Raw genomic sequence first — 25,948 nt, forward strand, 5'->3', positions numbered from 1 at the left:
AAGTGAGAAATTTTTGCTATTATATTTTTTAACTGTTAAAACTGACACCTAGGAAGGCAGATTCGGTATGTAAATACTCACTTTGTAACTTCTCATTTAAAATTGTAAGTATTAAGTACTCGATACACAATCCTTTCTTTTCTGTTTTTAAAAATTTGTTTCCAAGATTCTCAAAATGGTCATAGCTAAGTAGTATAGGTGGGGAGAGAGATGGAGAGAGGTAGTGTGGCTCATGTACAAACTGTGAGCACTTTCATGGCTGCCTTTATGCTGGAAAAGCTGCTGAAGAGTCCAGGTTAGACCAGGGGTGGCTTTGTATGCACTTGAAAGCCAGCTTTCCTGCCTGTATGGTGAAGCCTGGTGGGCGTGGCAGGTAGATGATCAAGGTCGAATGGAGGTTATTGGCTGCACAGAGCGCTGTGTCTGAGAACTGGAGGCCATCGCCATGGGAAATGCTTGGTGCCAGGAACAATGCAGAGGCGCTGGGGACCCTGTGTGTTAAGGATTTTCCAGCCCTCGGAGTGGGAAGTTCAGACTCTGCATTCAGATCTGAGTTTGAATTCATCCTCTTTAGTTTACTTGTCCTCTGACTTTGGTCAAGCTATATACCCTCTTTCACTTCCTGTTTCCTTGTCTCTCAAAGTAGGAGAATTACAGCCTGCTGCTAGAGTGTTTGATCAGGTTAAATAATTTGTGTCTATAAGATGTCACGTACAGTCACAAGCTCAGTGAGAAAAGGGCTGTTGCCTGTTCTTCTGCAACTCAGTGCTTGACAAGACATGGGGGAAAGCCAGTCCGTAATTTGTGTGTGATGCAAGTAGGAACAAAAATAATGTCTTGCCTTTCCCTAGCAGTACTCTTACAGCTTTGCTTCATTTACATCTTTCCTCCTTTCCTTTCCTCTTTCCCATCCTCCACCAAAAGAGCCTGAGACTCTCTCAGAATAATAGATTCAAATTAATTTAAAGGTAGGCTCATTCTCACGAAATAATAGTAACATAAAAAAAAATCTGTGCACATCCCAGAATACGTTGTATTTGATTTACACACACACACGTGTGCACACACACACACACACACACAATCAGGCTACCTCCCACTTGCAGAGGGAGAAGGACCACTTTTTCTGAGTTTTCACTCACTGAGCGTGAGAACAATGTCTCTTACACAGACTTTCACCAGGCTTCGTGCATGGTGTTTTTAATTGAATTTCGGCTTTGTAGCCATAGATATAGTCTCCTAATAGAAGAGAGAAAGTGGAGACATAGACATTCTGCTGAGATATTGGTGTTATCATATTTTAGTTGGAACGGACTTAAGACAGCATAGAGTCATAACATTTCATGGGTGAGAATCCATGATGTTGTCACTTGGACAAGAACCTGGATCTTCTGCCATCTTGTCCACGTGGTTGAAGAGGCAACTGGGCAGGGGATGGCAGGCATCCTTCTTGCTTGAGTTCCATGTTCTTGCTAGTTTTCATTGCTCAGCTGCCTTTAGTTTATGTCCATGAGGCCTCACATGGGAAGGTCACTCTGTCCTGATAGAATGAGTTTCTTATCAGCAAAAAGCTCTGGACCCACTCATATTTCCCAGAGTTTTCTGCTGATCTGCTGACACTTTATATAATTGAGACTTAAGAAAATACTGAATATAAAATCCTTATTGTTATTGTTTGCCCTCGAGTTCCATGGGAATGAGGTGCTCTCTCAGGCTGTCTAAAGTTAGATCTGAACAATGATAGGGTGATAGGTTGTGCTGCTTTACCTCCAAAGTCAAAGGGGATTTCCACCTTAGCTTTTAGAATCAGGCAGATTAGTTCAAATCTTGCCTTTACCAATTATTATCTTTGTGTCTTGGGGGAGAAACTGTACTTTTTTGTGTCCAAATTTGTTTATCTGTAAATAAGTTCAGTATTTATTTTAAGGTTTCTGTTTCAGAATTGAATGAGCTAATACTCTCATTTATACCTAAAATAGTGATTGCATGGTTCTATGCTGGTGCCTTGGTAGTTGATTACTAAGGGACTCCGCAGTGAGAATGGGGGTGGGGGACTCCGGGGTAATAGAGCTTATATTCCAGGATATGCTTGTAAAAGACTGGATGTGCAGTGGATTTTTAGTAAATATCTACTCCTTTCCTAATCTGCATTGATTGTATATATATCTTTATACTAATATATGAACAATTTTTATTGCAATTTAAATATCTTTGTAGTACTTACAATATGTAGCTTTAAAAAATACGTGAAATAAAAAGATTTGACTTTTATTTTCTTTTCAATAAGCATAACAAAACAAAATAAAAAGAAGAAAATGTTTGAAGGAGTAGAAATAATTTTATTTCTTGGAATCAGTTCCGTATAATAGGTTTTTTGTTCGTGTTGTTAAACATCATAGAAAACTGATAAGTTGTGACATTCTGGAAATGAGGAAACAGTGGAGACATACTACCTCTAATGCAGTCACTTTGTTACCAAGTCCAAACTCGTTCTGCTTGCTGCATGACAGGCCAATAAATGGGGAGATGAGATGTTGGAGTAAGGAATAGTGACTTTATTTGAAAAGACGGCAGACCCAGAAAATGGCATATTGTTATCCAGTAGAACTCTCTTCCCCAAGGCAGAATTCAGTCTCCTTTTATACTAAAAAGCGGCGGGGATGTGGCTGGTTGTTGCAAACTTCTTGCTGTACGAATTGTTTCTATTTGAAACCTTTTGTTCCTGCAGCTGTTCATGTGGGTCAAATTATGGTGCCCCCGTATAACCTCCAAAAAAAAAGAATTTTTTGCAACTTGCCATCTGTACATAAGTGTAGAAGAGCTAATATCCTTAAAGATCAGAGCCCGGAGAATAGGCCCTCCTGGGTATTTCAGGCTAAAGGCAACATTCTTTTACAAAAGGTGCAGAAACAGCAAGTCTGAGCCTAGAAAACAAGGTACAGGTTTAAAGTCAGACGAACACATCTAACATGGAGTGAAATTTGTTCTTTTCTATTAGAATTACTTTTTCTACCTCATAAATAATTTTAGTAAGAAACATGAGCAATTTTTTTTATTTTTGCTTCTTAATAAAGGACTAAAACTACACTTTAGTGAGCAGGGATGCTGTGCGTGCTTTGGGGTCACAGCAAACTCTTGTTGGGGGTGCTCGACCCTGCAACATGTCTGATGCCCCGTGAGTGTTGGTGAGGGTCGCCCTAACCAGGGGCTCTCTTCAGGAACCACCATATGGGCATTGACCTCTGGAGACCTGTTTTTCAGCTGCAGGAAAATTTTTCAGAATCTGTGATGGGAAAATCACTCCAGCTGGGGATAATCAGGGAATAAAGGAAGAGGAAAAGGGCTTGAATTAGAGTAGAAGAGAAAGACAGAAGATCAGGGAGCCTGGGGGCTTGGCAGCGGGGCCTCGGGAGAGAGAGTAGCAGAGAAATGGAAGTGACCGTCTACGGAACCAGCTCCTGCACCTTTCCCCGCACCCAAGCCACACAGCTCTTAATTGGACCCAGGAATCTCTCCTGTCTGGATGTCACCCTGGGCAGAACCTTGAGAATTGAAGGTAAGGGGTGGGCAGCACTCACCTAGCGAGTCACTGAGGACTTTGATCAAGCCCACATTGACATTCCCAGTCATATGCCTTCACCTGTTCTTTATCTCAGGATCTGAGAAGCAGGAGCAAGGAACACAGGGAGAGATCCAGGAAGACATCTGACTGTGTTAAGAGACGACAGTCACAGCGACACTGGGAGTGAAAACACTTGTAGCAAAATAAAATAAATTCAAAACTATTGCATCAGAGCTGCATGTGTGAGAGAGCCTAAGCCTGTCTCAGAGTGCAGGGGACAAGAGGAAAGGAATGGTAAAATTAACACTGATAATTGAAATTTTGTTAAATAGCCTGCTACAGTTAATTTTATCACGTGAATGTATGCAGGTTTATTTCTATGAGCATTTATAGGTTCACAAAACCCCACCAGCCCGTCTTGCCCCCATCGGGGATGGGATTTCTCAAGCACAGTGCCCCTCCTGCTTGCGTGGACCACGCTGCGGGTCCTCGCCTGGGGCCGCACTGCTACAGGACACTGAGTCCCCGAGGCACGATCTGGGATACATGACAGGAACATCTGTGCTCTTGGCTGAGGGCCTCCGTTTCACCCTGCTGTGTAAGAACGCCGGTGACTCAGTTAGAAGCATGCATCCAAGCCGTCCTTCCGTGTCATCACCATGTAGAAGCAGTGTCTGAATCTTCTGAATTTCTGCAGAATGCGGTTTACAGTCACCTTCAACAAGTGAGTGTGTGTCCTCTTTCAAGTGGAGGAATTACTGCCATTTTCCTGGAACTTACTCACCACTAGTCCATCTGATTTTTCTGTGCTAGGATTCAGTATGGCCTGCTAATAACTCTGCAGTCAGATCTAGAAACCCTGATGAAGAGGATTATTTATTTTCTTTCTTTAGATGATAGAATTTTATTTTCAAAATTGTGAGTTTTCTGTTCTTGGAGGAATTTTTTCGGGGGTTGGAGAAACAACTTTGCTCTTACCATCTTTGTGACCTGTTGCTATATGCGTCTCACCTGTCTTCTGTCACTTGTGAGGCGGTTCCATTTGTGACCCTGTCCTGGTTGTTCATATAATAAAACATAAAATCTGTAAAAGTACAGTCCCTTTTACTCCGAAGACATTCCACAAATACTCCTTTAATCTGTGTGTGGTTTTAACAAGACACAATCATTAGAACATATACTTGCAGGTTGCCAGTGCAAAATCCCCAAATCAGTTGTCTAGCTCAACATCTAAAATCTTTCTAATCTACGTTGGATTTGTATGGATAAGTGAAGTTGTTTGCTAAGAACTCAAGACCAGGTTTATAATACAGGCTGATTTAGCTCAGCAGGTCCTCCCAAGCTGAAGCTCTGCCAGAGTGCAGGGCCAAGGGGAGAGGGCGGGTCCTGCCCTCCCTGAGCTGACAGTTTCATGGCAAAGACCTTCACCAGGTGAAGAAATTGAAGTTTCTTCTAAGAAAATTGGGTCTGAAGAGTCCAAAAAGCGCGGGATTGACACAATCCCATTTGTCTAAAGTAGGGAAGAGTGGCTGTGGGGCCACTTGGGAGACTCATGGGTCCAGGTGCGCAGTGTTGGTGGCTTCCACTTGAGTGGTAGGACAGTCAGTGGGTAAAAGCGAACAGATTGAAGGCATGTTTTGATGGTTAAAATGAAAGGATCAATGCTGTCTGTGAAGGTAGGATGGAGTAAGGCCCAGGTTTCTGGGTGGATTAATGAGTTAAATAATGGTCCTGCTGTGTTCTGAGGACGGAAAGCTGCAGAGGGAGTTCTGGGGGAAAACTGATGAGTTCAGCTGTGGTTAAAGTGAAAAGGTATTAGATGTGTGATCTGGGAGCTCTGGTGAGAGCCAGTAGTGAGTAGGGGGCGGGGAGAGAGACTTTCAAATCATTTTGTCTTCTGAACATACATATAAGAATGAGTAATGACATAACCCCTCTATATTCTGGATTTAAAACCCAGTAACATTTTGCTATATAGGCTGCAGTGGTTCTCAATTTTTTAATAGAAATAAAATAAATTGAAACAAAACAGTGGAGTTAATGAACATCTTAGAGTTGATGTGTGTCCTTGTATGTATTTTCATACCTCATCTGTTTATAAACATAATCTACAAAAAGTTAACTTGCTTAGCATAACTGTTAAATAGAGGGACGTGACACACTCTGTTGGTGGCTCAAGGTGATTTCTTGGGCAAATTATGTAGCCTCTCTGTGCCTTAGTTGCATCTTCTGTGACTGCCCCCGGGCCCCTCATCACAGCTGATTCCCTAGAATAGATGTTGGGAGGGAGGCTGCTGAAGGGAGTAAGAGGTGGCAACTGCTAGGGACACTGAAGAGAGAGACAAAAACAGATTAAAGCCAAGAAACTGAGTGCTAATACACTCAAAGGAGAAAGAATCCCGCAGTGTTTTGAGCCCCTTAGCATAAGGGAAACAAAATCACGTGGATCCAAACTCTTGAGCATATGAGTATTGTGGGTGGGAGGGTGTTATCAGAAAAGGGTTGAAAGAGGCCTTTTGGTTTCCCTTAACGTTTCCAGTAAGGATGGGGCACAGAAGCGAAAACCACCCGCTTCACAGTAGAAGGTGCTGTTTTGTGCAAAACTGACGAAGGTTGGAGACCAGTGATCAGTTGTGCTGGCAAATGAAGAGACTTCTGGATTGGGGCACTTGCTGTGACTTCCAGGTGACCTCCTGGCTGGGGGCTGTGAGGCGGGCAGTAGGTTTGCAGTGTGACCTGGGCATAATCCCTGGCTCTGAGGCCCCTGCAAGTTTCTGCAGCAGCTGCTCTTGCCCTGCGATGGGAGGGCATAAAAGGGCATTGTAGCACACGAGGGCAGGAAGGGGCTGCTTTAAAAGCAGACATGTAGCCTCCTGCAGCTGCAGACCTACAGGCAGTTTGGTTCATTGTCGTGGAGTGGACTTTGGAGGCCTTAGTGTCGTCTTAAGACTTGTTTTCCCTTGGGGACCGGGTTTGCCTTTGCATATTAATATTGAAGGTTTGGGCTTCTGGCAAAGCTGTTTTCACAGATGGGTATATACGTAACATATCGTATAAAATAAAACGTTTTTATTTAATATGTGGGACTTTGCAGTTTTTGGGAACAGCTCTTTTGACCTGGTCTCCACGGAGGACACTAGCGGTCGGCAGAGCGTGCGGGAGGGCAGGCAGCCTGCAGTGCTGCTGCGGGGGGTTCTCCCCAGCATGGTGCTCTGCTGAGTTCACTCTTCTATGAGTTTGGTTGCCAGAGGAGCAGACAGCATAGTAATGAGTTCTGGTGGGATTGTATAATGACAGGAAGAAAGAGGGAGCCGTAGTTCTTCGGGACTACTACACTCTTTTGGTTCCTGATCCAGTGTGTCCCATTACAGAATTGATGAGTTGTGTCTATTTTGGGACTTGATTGAAATAAACGTGCAGCCTGAATGTTAAGAGTTATGTTTTATTTGTCAGGAGGACTCGAGCCAGGATGACCGCCTCTCGGAACACTCTGAGGGACTGCTCCCAAGAGTAGGGGAGAAGCTAGGATTATATAGGAGCTTTACAACAAAGACCAGGTAGTTAGAACAATAAAACATTGCTTGTTATCTAAAGAAAGCCAGGTATCTCACGTTCAAGAATTTAGTGCTTTTCAATATATGGGAGGAAGCCAACATTTGGGCTCACTGAATATATTCTTTAGACAATCACCTAGCTATCTAGGGCCAGTAATCTGTCCTTTCTTATTCTGAGTCTGCTCAGAGGGCACCGTTGTGAGTGGCTGCAGGCCTGTTTTCACTGGGGTGCGGCAGCAGTCGCTGATGACTTGTTTTCAGCATTCTTTGTTTAGTGACATGGTTGCAGTATTTTCATTCACATTGTAGTATTTTCGTTCACAGAAAATTATGATATTACCCTGATTATGGATAATCTGGAACCTTGGAAAGGAACCGAGATGGAATTACTGCAGGTAACTTCTACTTTAATAAGCCGTGTGCAAACATGAACACGGAGGAAGCATACAAAAGGATTCGGTGGTGAATGGGAAGGGTTTCTGCACGTTACAGGAGAAGGCAAGGCAGAATTCCTCTTCTTTGTGGGCAGGGACGTGAGTCCAACTTTCCTTTCTGAAGTGCGTTCTGAGAACAGTTTATGGTAATTAAGGAACATAGACAAACGGTGGCACACATTGCATTTAAGAGCTGGCCGGTTTCAAACTTGGGTATTGGACAGGTGGATTTCATAGGCAAGTGGTCAGGTGGATGGGACAGAGATGGAGCCCAGGCCTGGGGCCATATTCACGTTGAAATCGCCATTACCTCACCATAGCACCTTGGACTAGAATGTAACCACTCTTAACCTGTTGGTGAATCTGTGAAATGGGCATGAAAATATTCGTTACTTTCTGGGATTGTTGTAAGTTCTAAAGGGTATTATAGCACACATGAAACACTTAACACACTGGCACTTAGCAGTTGACACTTTGTGCGGCCACCAAGCTTGGCGTGTGTCAGAGCCGTAAAGGCAGTATTTATCTGTTGAGGATGCACTGGTAGCCCCTTGGCTAGGTTGTGAATTTGGTGATTTCCTTTAATACTTGTAACTCTGTGTTCCATGGGCAGTTATTTTCATAGACAGATGAGGAATCTCAGGGTAAAAAAGACTGTAATTTGCCCAAAGTCAGACCATAATTTTGGGTGCAGGGGCCTCGGTTCAGCATGGGCCCCTGGGACTTGTGCCTTCTCCGTTCAGCACCAGAGCCAGATGTGGGCTCGGCTGTTTCCCTGCCCAAAATATCCGGCAGGCCGCAAGACACAACTGGCCCCGTGCTGCTTGAGCAAAATCTCCGGAGGAGAGGCAGTTACAAAAGGGATAAACATAAAAACAGACGACAGCAAACTGTGATCAGCTCTGAGAAGGAAAGGAACACGTCTCGCCGTGCAGAGCTGGGAGCTTTCCCGTCTGGGCTGCTCTGGGGGTGTTCATCTCAGCTAAACAAGTTCTGCTGTTGCACCAAGGCAGGAAGGCAGGGCGCGTGTGGGCAGGTAGACAGGGCCTCATTGATCGTACTCATTCCCCATTAAGCGACAGCTCTCACGGGCACTTAACTAATAAACAGATGTTGGCCATAATCGTCACGCATTTTGACTGGTAGCTTTATTGGCGCCAACTTTGAGAGGAGGTCATTGAAGCTGGGGAGTTTGCTGCATGCCCGTGATTACTATGGAAATATTCCCACTGGTCTTTCAACCTAGACTGGTGTGGCTGTCATGTCCCGGCCCTGTGAATGGCATCGTGTAGCTTCTCCCAATTGCCCCAAATAACTTACATTGATATGCTTAATTCGTAGGAAATGGTATGTGGTAATAAGGGAAAAAAGGCAGTAAGAAATTGTTTGGAAAACTAGAAAAATACCTATTCTTTCCCAGCTGGGGGAGCGTACCCTGTATCACCCACCCTAATCACTGCCTGTCACCTCCTTCCTGCCGACTCCATGTTCAGAAGCCACTCTGAGCCTTGGGAGAACATTTTGCCTCATGAAACTTTTGACTAGGACCCGTGACTTCTCTGTCCCTGGTTAACTCTCTCTTCAAAACCATGTAAATTTTTTGCAGGCTCCTCCACTCAGATGTAAGAATAGCCTCTTTAAACTTCTTGATGCAGCTCCTTAATGAAGATCTTGCGATGGAAACCTAGCCAAAACCTGGGAGGTATGCACATAGTGACTGCAACCACAGCACTTTGTGAGTTCAGAATCAGTGGGGTGGGTGACTCAGGAAAGGCTTTTTTAAGGTAATAAGGGGAAAGAGAAAGGACGCAGGCTATGTGAGAAAGAAACATCTTGGGCACAGCCAGCAAGACACCTGTGTTCAGGATGGGGTGTGGCGAGTGCAGAGTTCTCACAAAAAAAGAACTGATGTGATGGGAGGGAGGACAGTTGGGTACTTTATTGGGGAGGAAAAAAGTGGGCTGAACATTTCCTGGTTGAACAAGAGGATTGTGACATGATGTGCTTGTATTTTGGAGAGAAGGGTTTTGTGGGGACAGGCCTAGGAGTACGCTGTCTGGCTGGGGAGTCAGCACAACAGAGAAACACAGAGAACCGGGCAGACCCCAAGACCCATGCTGGGGGAGAGGCTGCCTGCAAGCTGGAGCCCTGGAGGCTGCTTCTGTCCCTTAGCTGGGGTCTCAGACCTCCCTTCACAGACCAGTCCTGTTGATAGAAGAATAAAAAAACGTTGGGCATGAGAAGGGCTGTGTCCCAGGCTTTTGTTGAGTCCCTGGGATGTGCCCCACCAGATTTTGTTCCTTGACTTCATGCAGTAAAGAATTCAAGAGCAAGCCAGTGTTGAGTAAAGGTATATTTATTCAGAGAGATACATTGATAGGCAAGAGAAACTTCACGAGCTGTGGGGGTTTGATGCTCAGATTAGAAGTAGGTACACACTCCACACATTGTGGGCCTTCCCCAAAGAGGGAAAGAGTGGTGACCGCGAGGTGGCGCTGTGTTGCTTGTTTTCTTGGGCTTGGTGGTTTCATATGCTAATAAGTAGAAGGACCAGCCTTAGGGCAAGGGGCTGGGATTTCCAAGGAGTTGGCCATTTCCCAGGAGTTGGCCATTTCCCACCCTTTGACCTTTTGCGGCTATCATTGGGACTGCCATGGTGCCTGGGGCATGTTATTCACCACGTTACTATTACAGTGGGTGTTTACTGAATCTCAAGATCTGCTAGAAGTTAAATCTCTTCATCCTGAGCCTCAAGACCTATTGGGGTTTGAATCCTTCACCATTTCTATGTTAATTGCGGTGGCCTTCCTTGAATGGCTGTGCTCTTCCCCCTTCCATCCTGTCTCACTGTGATGACACAGAGACAGCAAAGGCCAGGCCCTACCTGTGCTCCTGCATTTAAAGGCTGCAGGTTTGGGGTGGGCTTATGATGACTCTGAGTGTTGAGAAGGATATTTCAGATTTTCCCACGTGAGACATGGGGACCTGCCAGCAGCCACTGCAGATTAATCCCACGGGCATTATCCCTTGTGTTGTTATGGAAACAACAGGCCAGCCAAGAAACAAGAATCACTCAGAGGGTTGGAGTATTGAGATTTATTACATTGGCGGGCTCTGAGGGGCTTCTTTTCCAAAGCTCTGAGCCCCTCCAAGATGTGCAAATGATGTTTTATACGGTTAATTACAAGTATGGGACTATTAGCCAATAAGGCTCAAACAACAAAAAGCAAGGTATCAGTACACTGAAGCTTATCAATTTGGAACAGATCCCGTTACTGACAATTGTTCACCTTGGATTTTCGGGTTAGCTTATTTGCCCAGTAAACTGAAACTAAACTTCAGATTTACCAGGTATCCCAGCAAAACTTAGATCAGTAAACCGACACTTATCACACTTAGATTTGTGACTTAGCTTGTTAGACCAGCTGTGGTTTTCCTTCACAGTGTCACTTATCTTTTCTATTTTTCTTTTTTGCTTTTTTTAAGTATTTAATCCAAATTTAATATCAGGGTTTTTTGGGAAAGAAATTTCTCTTTTTCTTTTCTTTGGTGATCTTTTATGGGGGCAGGTAATTAGACGTATTTATCTGTTAGTGGAAGCCCTGGGGCTTGAACCCAGGACCCCGTGCACGCTAAGCACACGCTCTACCACCCACCCCATCATCTTTTCTTTTTGGTTTAGCTGCCAAGAATCCTACAGCTGAATTTCTAGTCAGCCTTTAACACTTGCTCTGACTTCATGGAATCCATTTTTATGAGTTTATCTCCCCCTGGTTTCATTTAAGTATTGAATCTCCATTTTCTCTTCATTCTCAGGTTTGCCTTTTCGTTGTTAAGGTTGTTAAGCTGTTTTTAAAAGAATTGTTTAAATTCTCTTTAGCAAGAGGCTGAATGTGAATAAATATGTAAACAAACAGCACAATTAAATGCTTTTATACATTCTAAACTATTTAGTAGTTACTTAAAAACCGAATTGAATATTAAAGTGATAACATTTTAGAAATATTTTTTAATTTTTTAGAAAGATATAGCTGATTTAAAATATGATATTAGTTTCAGGTGTACAATAGATGCTCCATTTATAGTTACTGTAAAACATTGTCTGTATTCCCTGTGTTGTAAGGTACATCCCTCTAGCGTGTTTACATTACATGTTGCAGTTTGTGTAAGAAAGTTGGGTAATGCAGAGTCTGGGACGTGGCTGTGTCTGACCCAGGTTCACGCTCACCCTGCCTGTCAGAGCTCAGGCCTTCACTCCTGTCTGCAGGGGAGCGAGTGGAAGCAGCTCTCATCAGTGCTGGCACCACCCTCTGAGTGGCAGTGACAGCAGTCACTGTGTGTGGACGTGCAAAGTGTTTTTCCAAGAGCTTTATATGCGTTTCTGAATTTAATAATAAAAGCCCTCCTGTGAGGAAGCGTTTTAAGCTTTTAATGTATAATACATCTTATTTTGATATTGATAGATTTCAAACCACCAGAAAATTTAAAGGAGTAGTAAAATAAAACCTTAAATACAGTTCACCTTAAAGGGCACTATTTGACTTTTTGTGTCTGGCTTTTTAGCATAAAGTTTCAAGGTTCATCCATATTGTAGCCTGAATTAGTACTTTATTCTTTTTGTTTGATAATATCATTTTCCTTTTTTTCGTTTTTGGTCTATTTAAAAATATTTTCATTGAAGTCTAGTCAGTTTATAATTTTGTGTCAGTTTTTTGTGTGCAGCACAACATTTCAGTTAATTAGGAACATACCTGTATTCATTTTCATACTCTTTTTAAACACAAGATACTATGAGATATTAAATATATTCTCCTGTGCTATACAGTATAAACTTGCTGCTTATTTGTTACATACTCAGTATCTGCAAATCTTGAACTCCCAATTTATTCCTTCCCACACCCTCTCCCCTCTGGTAACCATAGTTTGGTTTCTATGACTCTGTGTCTGTTTCTGTTCTGTAGATAAGTTTATCTTTTTGTTTCTTTCTTTTTTTTTTAGATTCCACCTGTGAGCAATCTCATATGGTATTTTCCTTTCTCTTTATAGCTTACTTCACTTAGAATGACATTCTCCACGTCCATTGATGTTGCTGCAAATTGCATTATTTTATTATTATTTTATGGCTGAATAGTAGTCTATTGGACAAATATGCTACAACCTTTTTATCCAGTCATCTCTCAGTGGACATTTCGGTTTTTTCCATGTCTTGCTATTGTAAATAGTGCTGCTGTGAAAATTGGGGTGTAGGTGTCTTTTTGAATTAGGGTTCCTTCTGGATATATGCCCAGGAGTGGCATTGCTAGTTCATATGGGAGGTCAATTTTTTGTCTTTAGAGGAACATCTATACACTTTTCCACAATGGCTCCACCAAACTGAATTCCCTCCACAGTGTAGGAGTGTTCCCAATTCTCCGCAGCCTCTCCAGTATTTATTGTCAGTGAACTTCTGAATGATGCCTATTCTGACTGGTGAGAGGTGATACTTGATTGCAGTTTTGATTTGCATTTCTCTGATAATGATATTGAACATTTTTTCATGTGGCTACTGGCCATTTGTACGTCTTCATTGGAGAAATGTTTCTTTAGGACTTCTGCCAATTTTTGAATTGATTGTTTGTTTTTTTTCATATTAACTGTAACAGCTGCTTACATATTCTGGGAATTAAGCCCCTAGCAGTTTCATTTATTGCAAATATTTTCTCCCATTCCATAGGTTGGTTGTCTTTTTGTTTTGCTTACTGTTTCCATAGCTGTGCAAAAGCTTGTAAGTTTAATTAGATCCCTCTTGTATATTTTTGGTTGTTTTTCTATTGCTTGAGTAGACTGATCTAGGAGAACATTGCTGAGATGTATGTCAGATGTTTTGCCTATGGTTGCTTCTAAGAGGTTTATAGTGTCTTGTTTACATGTTTAAGTCTTTAACAGATTTTAATTCTTTTCTGTGTATGCTGTGTGGCAGTAGTCTAGCTTCAATGATTAACATGCAGCTGTTCAGTTTTCCCTACACCATTTGCTGAAGAGGCTGTCTTTACTCCATTGTATGTTGTCACCTCCTTTGTCAAAGTTTCAATGACCAAAAGTTTGTGGGCCTATTCTTGGTAATTTTGTTTATCCGTTCATTGATGGATGGATATTGTTAGTAACTTTTGGCTACTCTGAATGATACTGCTATGAATATTGATGTGAAATTTTTTATGAGAATATGTTTTCATTCTTTTGGCTGTACATTTGGCCCGCCATATCTGTAGTTTCCACTACATGGATCTAGATGGCTGATTGTAAAGGGACTCAAACATCCTTGGATTATGGTATCCAGGGTGTGGGGTTCCTGAAACCAACCACCCAAGGGTATTGAGGGATGACTCTACATATAGGAGTGGAATTGCTGAGCCATACAACTCTAAGCTTTTGAGGAAATACCAGACTTCTCCAAAGAAGCTGCAGCATTGTCCCTTTCCCCTGGCCGCATATGAGGTTTCTCTGCCTCCTGAACGACATTTGTTATTGTCCATGTTTTGGTTATAACCATCCTAGTGGGTGTAAAATGACATCTCATTTTGTTCTTGATTTCGCTAGTGATGCTGAGCATCGTTTCATATGCTTATTGGCCATTTGTATATCTATTTAAATTCATGGTAAATTTAAAAATTGTGTCTATTTTCTTGTATTGCTCAGTTGAAAGCATTCGTTATATATCCTGGATACTACTCTCTTATTAGATACATGCTTTGCAAAATTTTTCTTCTATTCTGCAAACTGTCTTTTCACTATATTTTTTTAAACATTAAAACAATTTCTTTACAGGGGAGGTAGATAGATGAAACGATTTATTTTATTTTTCTTACTAAGCACGTCCTCTCTGACTTGAGATAACCATTTCCCCTGTCATTTCACTTTCTTGATGATGTCCTTTGTAATAAAAAGATTTTAATTTTGGTGAAGTCCAGTTTATCTGCTTTTTTCTTCTATCACTTGTGCTCTTGGTTTTGTATCTAGGAAACCAAAGCCTATCCTAGGCCCACAAAGATTTATACTGTGTCTTCTTTTAGAAATTTTATGTTTAAATTTTACATTTCTGTCTGTGATCTATTTTGAATTAATTTTATTTGTTATATAAAATATGGGTGTTCAGATTCCAGATTGATTCTTTTGCCTGCAGATACCCAGCTGTCCCTGCACCATTTGTTGAATAGTCTATTCTTTCAATGGAGTGTTTTTGGCCCCCAGGTGGAAAACTGTCTGTAAATGAAAGTTTTCCCCGTGGGTTTTTATTGTGTCTCTTAAATTTATTTATCCAAACTTATGCCAGTTTCATACTGACTTAGTGCTATAGCATTTTAGTACACTTTAAAGTGAGTCCTCCAACTTTACTCTTCTTTTTCAAGGTTGTTTTTGCTGTCCTGGGCCCCTTGCACGTCCATATGAATTTTGGGTTCAGTTTTTCAATTTTTGCAATGAAGTTGGCTGGAATTTTGATAGGGATTCCACTGAATATATAGATCACTTTGAGGAGTCTTAACATTTTTAATAATATTGTCAATCATTCCATGAAAATGGAATGTCTTCCATATATGTAGATCTTTTAAAATTTATTTTGTTGATACTTCAAAAAGTTCAATGTACAAATCTTGTAAATTTTTGTTAAATGTATCTCTCACTTTATTTTTAATGCTGTTGTAAAAGGAAAGGCTGAGTTTCTTATGGGTGGTACTATATATCAATCTTCTTATTTCTAGAATTCCTTCACAGCAAATACCCTAGGTATATATTTGCTACATAAATCTATCCACAACTATTCCCCGCCCCGTGTTATAAGAAACCAAGACCCAAGGTAAGCTACTTGAAAACACCTATGTGGAAGTGAGAAATGAGACCCATGGTTGGGGCTTTGTGCAGATGATACTGAGAGCTTATTCAGAATGGCTTCTTCTTAATTACTTTTAAACAACCCTTTCAGTGTATTTAGTCAGATACATTAAGATTATGCCCTTTTGATGTGCGGAGTAGCTAAGACTATAATTTTCAAATAAATTCTAGTGAGAGTGTTGTACTTGAAACCTAATTTGCATCAATCTTTGAAGATTTATGTTTCAGGAGATTTGACTAAAGAACACCTATCTTTATTCTATAACGAGGACTAAATGCTCAAGCAACATGTAAGAGTTTGAGCAAACTGCCCCCGCCCCGTAGTGCTGGGTGGCTGCAGCTGTAACTGGAGTCAGTGCTTACCTCTCCCAGTACGCTAGTGCTGATCTGCTCAAAGTGGTTCATCCAACAGTTTGTCAGTAGCCTGTTGGACAAAGTCATAAAACATTGATTGAAGATTGCTAGAATGCAATATATTCTTACTAATATTAAGTAAGCACACAATGAGTGCTTACTGTATGATGGAATTGTCCCTCAGCCTCACATGAATATTATTTCTCTTAAAACCTCATATATTTCCTTGTTATTCTCACTTTACAGATAAGGAGACTGAGAATTAGGTCTTCTCTCTTTTGGGGGGAGCTCATTATCAATGATGGGAAGTTGTAAGGAAAAAGATATTGATTCATCATGAGAAAACATTTTTGTGAGAGTCAGCAATGAAGAAGATGAACACTGAAGAATGTGATCATTGTTCGAGTGAGACAAGCCCTGGGTTGTGCGGAGTCAGCATCCCTGTCCTGGACACGGCACGTGTAGAGCTGCGTGCTGGGTGAGGCAGCGCGGCCACGCAGGGAACGCGGATGCTGGGGTCTTAGGCTGTGCTCAAGCCCGGTGGGGCTTTCTCCTAAGGGCAGTGCACCATCATTGACAGATTTTAAGTAGGAGAATAGGCTGCTCTCGTAGTTCACATTTGTCTTGTAGAATGCTTGGAAAAGTTTAGAAGGCTTGGCAGGAGGTGATGTGCTGAGTCAGAGTAGGGTGGCTGCGAGGTGTAGCAGTGTTCAATTTTCAAGTGGTTTTCAGGCCCAGGCTTGTGGCTTAGTAGCCGTGTCAGTTTGAATGACACACACAAGGAATTGAAACAATTTATCTAATCAATTGAAGCAGTGATGTACCCAATTCCCAGGACTGTTGTGGAGATCCAGTGAGATACACTGTGCAGTGTGCAGCGTGGTCTCCAGCACAGAGTCAGTGCTGAGTGAGTGCCAGTGAGTATCTGGTAGGTCAGTTGAGGGTGGTGGTACTCTGTGACTGAGGATATCTGGTCCCTGAAGGAGGGGTCCATTCACATCTGTGAGTAATGGGCCTGAGTTGGGAGACGCAGGGAGACCTTACCCTCCGACCAGGAGCCCTGGGCAGGACGGCTATGGGAGGAGCACCATGAAGTCAGCTCTTTGCAGGTTGAGTTGGGAGTGCCCTTGAGATATCTACGCAGAGTCACGAGCTTAAAGAGGAGGTCTGGGCCCAGGCTGTGCATTTTCCTAAAATCTCAACTCCTGAGGACACCGATGTATTGATCACTGAAAGTGAAGTCATACTTTAAAGGACAAATGAATAGTAGTATCATCACTGTCTACAAAGCTCACGTCTATTTATTCATCACTCACTTTGCTAATTGGGTACTTACAGAGCTCACTTCACCGTCCTCCCGTGGGCTCCGGCTCCACAGAGAAGAGCTTGTGTGTCTCCTTCTCTTCCAGAAGAAGACACATTTAGCTTGTAGCCTTCTGTACCTTGCCAGACTTAGGATATTAGTTTGTTGGTTTAATTGTATTTTCTGTTGGCCATGTCCTGACAGGAGAGAAATTTTACCTCATGGTCATGTTTCAATTAGCTGTTACTGAGAATTGCTGATCTGATACATAGTGTATGTATTATATTAACTTTGTAGAGTAGTTATCATTTTTCTGTCTTTGCCCTTTAATTTTGTTTGCCCCTTCAGTGTTCTATCCTTTTTGGGGCCTTATTTTTTTTTAATTAAATAATGTCTGTTAGCAGTTAAGAAAACAAAAGCAAAGAAAAATGCACATGAGAGCTAAATTTAGAAAATGTCTAGTGTGTTTTCTGTCTCGGCAATGGAGGGTTGTATAACCTCTTGGAAACCTTCATTAGACAAGTTTCTTAAAATGCTGATTGAGAAATAAAACCTTCCTTCCTCATCTTTCAAGCTGCACAACTCATTGTCAAGAAATGGGAAATCCTCAGAAGCCAAGACAAACGAGAACACAGGTATTCTGGGAGATAAGTGAGCGTTAGAATCCGTGGTGTGCTGGTTGGCTCCTGAACTGATTTTCAGTTGCCTTGACAGGAGGGCAGGAGTTTAGCCCCAGGCCTCTCACACTAGGAGTTGGATGGGTGATCATATAATGGGCCTTGCCCATCCTGAGAATCTTGGTTTACTAAAGGGTGAAAGAGGAAAAAGAAAATTCCTCAAGACAAGAAAGTAAGGAAAGTCAATTTTTTGGAAGAGGGGGAAAATAACAAATCCAAAGTAAGGATATAGTTTAAAGCTGTTCTGGCATGAGAGTGACCACAAACTCCTGGCAGAAAAGCACAGCTACTCCTTGATTGATAAGTTGTGTTTTGAATGAATCAGTGAACAGCTATTCCGAAAAATGCCTCCAGAGTCTTGTGGATCAATATACTGGACAGCAAACACCTCTCTTCCAAGGTCTCATTCAAATAACCAGAAAGGTTTTAAAGGAAAGTAGCAATAATCTGAGTTCTATTTATTGACATTACTATATGCTAAGAATTCAGAGGTGACTATGTAGTTTTCTCCTCTTTTATGGACCTTACTTTCTCTTTGGGGAGACAAAATGACATAGTTGGGTATCTTGGTGGAGGGAGGTGTTAGTCTGTTGCAATTAGCCAGGAGAGGAGATTAAGAAAACAGTGAAGGGTGGGTGAACTTTTTAGCTGAGGACCGTCTTGTTCACTTGGCTTTTAATTGCAGGCTCAATGAGCTGTCACTGGAGGGAATAGATCTTACGGAGGATGGGCTTAGCTCAGGCCTCTTTGGAATGGACAAGTGAACCTGGAGAAAGACAGTCAAATCTGTGCAGACATTAAAGTTCACTTGAACGTGTTCCATCCCTGAGCCAAAGATAGGACAAATATGGAGCACTTCTTGAGGGCAGAGGAGTGGTTTTTAAGGTTCTTCAAGAATGAATCCCAGGGAACCGAGATGGCCAGTTGTCAAATTGAGACTTTGTTCTTTGGACGGTGTACCCAGCAAGGGTATTGGCCTTTTATATGGTTCCATTTGTCTTTAATACATGTCTTTTGATGAGGACGTGGGCACAAGTGTTTGACACCTTGTCGAGGCGATTTTGGATACCTGCCTAGAAGCACGGGCACAGTTGCGGCTGCGTCATACATCTTGCAGCCCATCCCTTTCTCCGGCTCTGTAATCACGGCAGAGTGGTTCCTTGTTGACCTGTCCATCTCCTCTGTCACATCATAACCCATGAAAAGACCGGAGCATATTAACTTGGCTTTGTTAAAGTCAAAGGTACAGATCAAATATGGAGTCAGATTTGTTCTTTCCTATTTCAGTAGTGCCATGGAGAAGGCAGTTTGGGCAGCTTTTTGTAGTGTCCTGGAGGCTTTCTCTCTCAGCTTCTGGGCGCCTCTGTTGAAAACCCTTCATAGCTGTCTGGCCTGCTGGAAAAGCACTCTGCCTGTTTTACCCTGAAGATGTGTTCTGTTTATAAACTCATCTCTACTCCTTGGAAAACAACTCAAGAAAAACTCAGTTGGTTTTTCACCAGCCATGGGCAGGGGTGAGATAAACCATGTTATTATTTCATAAAATAATAGTAATAATAGTTATATTAATAGTAGTAGCAGTAGTAGTAGTAGTAATAATAATAATAGTAATAATTATATTAAAAGAATTCTTAAAACACGACTGCACATTGGAGAGAGTCATAAATGCTTTCTGGCTTAAATCAAAAGTGATGACTTAGTGATTCCATGGCTGCTGTATTTGCTATGCTAGTTACTCCTTTGTTCCATTACACAGTTTTTTTAACTGAAAAAGAAATACAAGCAAATGGTTAAAAAAAAAACTCAAACAGAGCACAAAAATACACAAGTGAAAGAAGTTTTCCCTCATCTTCTGTTCTTTCAGCCCTCTCTGGAGATGCCACTGTTTGCTATCCTTTGGGTGCTGTTCCAGATATGCTTTGCACATTCCCACCTATGTATGTAAATTCCTTTAAAATTTTAGTTATTTTTAACTTAAACGGATTTAAATCCTCAAGTGGCTTCTGGCCGGGTAATAGAACAGAACAAATCTGACTCCATATTAGATCTGTTCCTTTGAATTTAACCCTATGCTCTGTCTCCTAGGCTTCATCTTGCTTGTAATCAATGTCGCCTGGAGCCTGAAATATACAGGAGAGCCTATTCTGAAGCCTCTGACCTTTAAGGATATTTAACACTTTTTCATTCATTTAAAGATAGCAAATTGCAGAATAGAAAATAACGTTTGTTTTGTTGGAGGTTTGCAGGGATCTGTCCCACGCAGATAGCTGCAAGAAGAAAGGATTCTAACAAGAAGGAATTCCTACACTAAGAAGTTTGCAACAACCAAGCACATAGGAAAGGATCCTGAATTGGGACTTGGGGAGATGGTTTTCCAGGACATTAGTTTGCCATCTAGGTCTACAGAAACTTGCTATTCCATGCCCCAACATCTGGTCTCCCAACTTATTGTCCTGTCCTGCACTGAGGAGAAAGAATTTCGACTTGGTAACACTCCTATCTACCTAGAAAGCTGGGCACTGGAGCTGAGTGTTATGGAAACAGGCCAGCCAAGAAAAGCACCAATCGGGGTGTTGGTGTACTCAGAAGTATTATGCCGGTGGGCTCAGTGGGGCTCCTGCTCTGAAGTTCTGAGCACCTCCAAGACGTGCACATGAGGTTTTAAAGGCTTAATTACAAGTAAGGGGGAATTAGCCAATAAGGCTCAAAGAACAAAAAGCAAGGAATCAGTACACTGGAGCTTATCAATTTGTAGCAGATCACATTACTGACACTTGTTGAGCTTGGAATTACGAGTTAGGTTGTTAGCCCAATAAACTGACACTAAACTTCAGATATATGAGATAGCCCAGCAGAATTTAGATCATTAAACCGACACTTATCACACTTAGATTTGTGACTTAGCTTGTTAGCCCAGCTGGACTTTTCCTTCACATGAGGACAGCTCTCCCACACCCAGGGAACTACTGTGAGCCCTTGATGTTTCCACTAGGGTTGGGTATGGTTTACCCAGGAGGGATGGGGACTATGCACCAACACTCAGGCAGTCTGCTCTGTCTGGGGCTCTGATCTTGTACCATCCCACTCCCCGTCAGCCCAACACCTGGGACAGTGGAGCTAAGGCAGTGATCCTGCCTGCCTGTTTCCCAGCGTGTAAAAGGGGATTATGTACCTTTCCAAGGTAGTTCTGAGCGACAACACCTGCGGGTGCTTGGTTCTCAGAGCAACAGAAAACCCAGGTCCGCGTGGGGGCAATGGGTGTGATCCCCATAGAGTTTCTGCAGAAGCATCCCATGGAGGGCTGGATCAGGGAAGTAAAACTTGAGCTGCGGAACTTGAAGGGTTACAGAAGGGTACAGAGGCAGGTCTGCCGCCTAGGGGTGCCCCAGAGTTAAAGCTTTTTCTCTCCAACTCCGCTAAGACCCTCCCCTCTCCAGATCCCTCCCTACTCTCTGCTCATCGTGTCCATCTGTATCTCTCCAATTTTCCCGTCCTCTCCACCCGCTCCCATCTTCTCCCTCCCTCCCTCCCTGTCCCACCTTCTCTCACAGAACCAAGAGAGGATCGCTGGCCCTCCTGCGCATGCGCAGTCAGTGCCAAGTGGTCCGCTGGTTGGAAGCTCTATATCCTAGCCGGGGATCGGGCCCAAAGGTTTCTCAACTCTGTCGCCCGGTAGGACTTTGGTTCCTGTCTGGGGCCGGGGCCTCTGGCTGTGGAAGTGCAAGGTGGGGTGCTCCCGGGAAAGTGGTCAGGCGGTTGCGGGAGGGCGGTCCGCCTGTCACAGTCCCCAAGGGCGCCAGGCAGCCCGTGTTCAGATGAACTGCTCAGGCCAGACCCCTCTACCCGCGCCACCTGCCCCGGCGCCCCGGCCACAGCTGCCAAGGGCCAGGTGTGCCCCTACCACCTCTCACCCAGCCGGGATCCCCTCAGTCCGCGGCTGGCGTCCCCTTCCCCTCTCCCGCCCGCGAGTCCTCTCCTCCCTGGCTTCCTCTCCTTGGCCGCCGGCCCGTTCACGCCCCTGGGAGGGCTGTGTCCGGGTGGGCGGGGACTGCGGACCCGGACGGGGCGGGGGGCTGGGGCTGGGGTTGGGGCTGGGGCTGACCTCCGAGCAGGGCTGCAGCCCGCGTCCCTCCCCTTTCCCTCCCCCCCGGGGCAGCCCTCCTCTCCCTTTCCCGCTCCCGGAGGACCAGCTCAGTGGCCTGGGCACTGCTCCCTGGGCTGAGAACCTCCGGCTGTAACGCCCTGCTTCTCCAGTTGGAGTCGGAAAAAGGGAGCCTCAGTGCTGAGAGAGCTTCTGTCTCCTCCCTCAGTTTTTCTGCTGCAGGTAAGTACTTTTAACACTTTCAGGTGTTATCATGGCTGTGCTTGTTGATGTCACGTGTTTTTATAGTGAGAGTGATTACAGTGGTGAAAGCAGGGCTTGGTTCTGTTAAAAATGAGCTGAAGGCATGAGGCTGTGACATCCTCCTTCCTTCCCTCTCCCAGGGTGAAAGGAGTGATCCTCGATTTTCAAAAGATAGTTACAGTCCCTAACTAGCACAGCCCAGCTAGTGTGTGTTAAGAGGAACAGCACCACCAGAGGCCTTGGAGACCCAGGGATATTGCAGTCCTAAAGAGCTCCTGGCACTGTTTGGTTTGTTTTGGTTTTTTGTTTTTCTTAAATTGTGTGATAGACTAGTGGTATAAACAGAAAAATAATTGTCAAGAAATATTTCTTCATGTAACAGTGTTATTGTGATATAGTTCACACACCATGAATTCCATCCATTTAAATGGTACAATTCAGCAGCTTTTAGCATATTCACAGTTGTGCAACCATTATTATTCCAGAACGTTTTCATCACTTCAGAAAGACCAGTGGAAATGAATGACCTATCCACCCCTCCGAAGTGGTGGTTCTAAAGAAATTTCTTGGCTATTCCTGATCATAAATTAACTTGTTATATTCCAAGAAAAGTCTGGTAGGAATTCTAATCAGAATTGCAATGAATCTGTCTATCAAAACTGGAAGAATTAATGTCTTTATGGCATAAACTTCTTCTACCCATGAATATATCTGGGACCCTATCTTTTCATCTGTCCTGTGACTGGCCCATGGGAAGTCCTCACTACTTGTTGTACTTGTGAATGATGAGATTCTATACATTGTTAGTTGCAACTGTAGCCTTTCACAGAAGAGAAAAGTAACCTCAGTGAAGCAAGTGACTCTCTGATGGTCAGAAAGAGTGACAGCCAGTGCTGGAGTGATCCAGTGGACTTGGTGCTTGCAACCAGAATTCTCCACCACATACAGTTAAGGGGATTAGAGTGTTCTTTTATTTTTTCTTAATGGCGTTGCTTTTATTTTTACTTATTTTTTTAAATTCTTTTTTATTTAAGTTTAGTCAATTTACAATGTTAGTTTCAGGTGTACAGAAGAGATTCAGTTATAAACATATGCATATGTATATATATGTTTTAGATTGTTTTTAGTATAACTCATTACAAGAAATTGAATATAGTTCCCTGTGTTATACAGCAGGTCCTTGTCATTTATTTTATATTTACTAATTTGTATCTGTTAATCCCCCCTTCCCTGCCTGCTAAACACAGTTTACTTTCTATGTTCATGAGTCCATTTATAGAAGCACCGTTTTTCCTAGTAATATATGCTCTTTGGCTGCTTTCAGTTTCAGTAATTTCATCTTATCTGTGGGTGCTTTTATTCTGGTGGCCTTTATGTGGTTTGCACACGTGGTAATAGAGATCTGTATTTGGGACAAATTCAGGCCTCTGTAGTCCCTGGTACAGAGTGCCCACTGAATTGATGCTTGAACTGGGAAAAAGGCACAGTAAATTTTGGAATTTCAACTATGGTTGAGAATTCCAGGGTTCTATAACCTGTTTAGACAACCTTAATATTGGCTGCACCCATACTGGGTAATTTGGTGGAAATTCATGGTATGGTGGTGTAGAGACAGGGAATTGTATGCTTATTCTCTTTCTGTTTTATTACACTCATTTTCCTGGGCCTCCCATATCCTCCCCCAGAAGGGCCCAGGGCTGGCTTGGTGCTGCGCTGAGGCAATATTTGTTAATAAGGCCCTTTCCTCTACTCATCTGAGCCTCCGGTTCTTTCTCTGCACAATGAGGGCTTAGACTTGATAAGTACTTTTCAGTTTCTTTTAAAGCCATGTTTCCTTTGAGAAACAGAAAATGCAAATCTCTCCTCTCAGCCCAACCCTTTAGATTTTGATAAGTCCTCCAAGGAGTGACATAGCTCTTTGTGGAATATGAATGTGATTGTGATCCCAGGTGAAACAGAAAAGACTCTTCAGAGATTGATTGCAGGGAGAGGGCAGGAAAGGGGCAGTATGTCACACTTTCTAGTGTGAGCACTGGAGCAGGGGCTTGGATTTAAATATGGTGACTGACGTGGCCTCTCTCTAATCTTGTAGAATGTGATAAACTTCTCTACCTCAGTTTCTTGATGTGTCAAGTTGGGGTGATAATATTTTAAGGCTTTTGTGAAACATTATACACATAAGCCATTTGTGTCTCGGTAGAAACAAGACCTGCTAGGGATTCAGGGATTTGTTTAAAAAAAATTTTGTCCATAGCAGACTGTCTGTGTGTATTTTAAGTTCCTGGAGGGTGAGGGTGAGTCTGAAGCCCATTGTGGGACAGGTGGGCCATAGTTCTCTGTGCCCCAGATTACCCCCTCCTCCCCAGTCCTCTTCCTCAGTCCAGGATGAAGTTCCCTTGTAGATTTTCTCAGAGGACTTGTGGAAATAGCTTTTCATTTTATTGTTTCACCAAGAAGTTCTGCCATCATGATCTCTTTGGTCAGGCTTTGAAGGGCTGCCATCATGATATCTGGTAAGAATTCTATGGAATTGGGAGTTTCTATTTAATGAAAAGGAATAAAAATTACAAATAGAAAATTAGAACAAGGGTGGTTTCAGGGGCTCTTTGAAATGGACACCATTAGCTTTGTTAGCTTCAGGTGCTGTGGCCTGTTGCCACGAGGACCCATTCTCTTGCTCTGAAGTTGGAGGTACCAGTGGGTCCAGTGGGAATGATAACTGAGTGTATCTCATGGGCTGGGCATTGACCTATTTGTACTGTGTGTTCCTAATTTGAGACAGTGAGCTCACCTAACCTCAATAACCTCTTTAAAAAATTAGACTTTTTATTTTGAGATGTAATGTTGATTCCCATGTGGTAGTAAGAGATTATATGGAGAGGGCTTATGGATCCTTTTGCCCAGTTTTCCTTCATGGTTCCATCTTGCAATGGTGAGGTACAATTCATTACTGACTCACTAACAATTTGAGGTTTGTGTTATTGCCCTCATTTCTATTCATGATTAAACTGGGGCTTAGAGAAGCACACAGGCCTACCCAGGTCACCCACTTTGTTAGTGCAGAGTCGGGTGAACGTGGGCTCGGGATTTCCAGGCAGTACCATTATGATGGTCTGTGGCAGGGAGCAGCATTCACTTGCTTGTTTATTCATTCATTCAACAAACATTTATTGAGTAAACTCTGTGGGTCATATGCTTTCTTTGGCTTATCTGATTATTCATCACTACTGAGAATCAGGCAATGTTTATACTTTTTAATCTGAGAAAATTAGCTCTGAGAGGTTATAACCCTCCGAAAGGAAGTATAGCTCATTAAGGAGGGATAGTACATTTGTACAGTCACCTCTTTTTATGCAGGTGGTACCCTAGACATTTTACATTTGCAAACATCCGTAATTCAGATATATTCTTGTAAGGCAAGGATTTTTTTTTTAATTGAAGTATAGTCAAGTTTACAATGTTGTGTCAATTGCAAGGTGTTTTTTGACTTTTGAATTAAAAAATACTTTTTCAGGAGGGTAATTACGTGTATTTATTTGTTTCATTTTTTAAAATGAATTACTGGGTTTTGAACCCAGGACCTCGTACATGGTAAAAATGTGCTGTACCACTGAACTGTATCCTCTTCCCCTAGGCAAGTTTTCTTATCCATTATTATGAAGCTTAGGGGATCAAATAATTTGGATACAAATCCAGATCTTTTAATCCTACTGTGGTCCTTTTCTTTATATTCTGCTGAAGGGGTTTGGGGAAAGCATTTTCTTTGTTCATTTTTTATTCAGCATTTTTGAGCAGTGACTTTGCATCAGGGCCTTGCTAGGTGCTTGGAAATAGAAAATAAGAAGTGACCCTT

The 25,948-nt window shown here is 42.7% G+C and overlaps 1 protein-coding gene across 3 annotated transcripts in view; it reads left to right on the top strand.

Moving 5' to 3' along the window:
* The window catches only part of LOC140688319 (trafficking protein particle complex subunit 9-like), a 103,919-nt gene that overhangs the window by 28,352 nt on the left and 49,619 nt on the right, over nt 1–25,948 (top strand). Inside the window, exons 1-2 of one of the 3 annotated variants that reach the window (XM_072946948.1) lie at nt 4,235–4,286; nt 7,441–7,511. The exons of 1 other annotated variant lie outside the window; for it this stretch is intronic. In XM_072946948.1, coding sequence (XP_072803049.1) covers nt 7,464–7,511 — 48 coding nt within the window. In that variant the 5' untranslated portion in view covers nt 4,235–4,286; nt 7,441–7,463. Of the gene's footprint in view, nt 1–4,234; nt 4,287–7,192; nt 7,512–25,948 lie in introns of those variants that run through there. One more of the 3 variants, XM_072946947.1, reaches the window with a different exon arrangement.

This window comes from Vicugna pacos, chromosome 22, assembly GCF_048564905.1.
Source record: "Vicugna pacos chromosome 22, VicPac4, whole genome shotgun sequence".
NCBI classification, from domain to species: Eukaryota; Metazoa; Chordata; class Mammalia; order Artiodactyla; family Camelidae; genus Vicugna; species Vicugna pacos.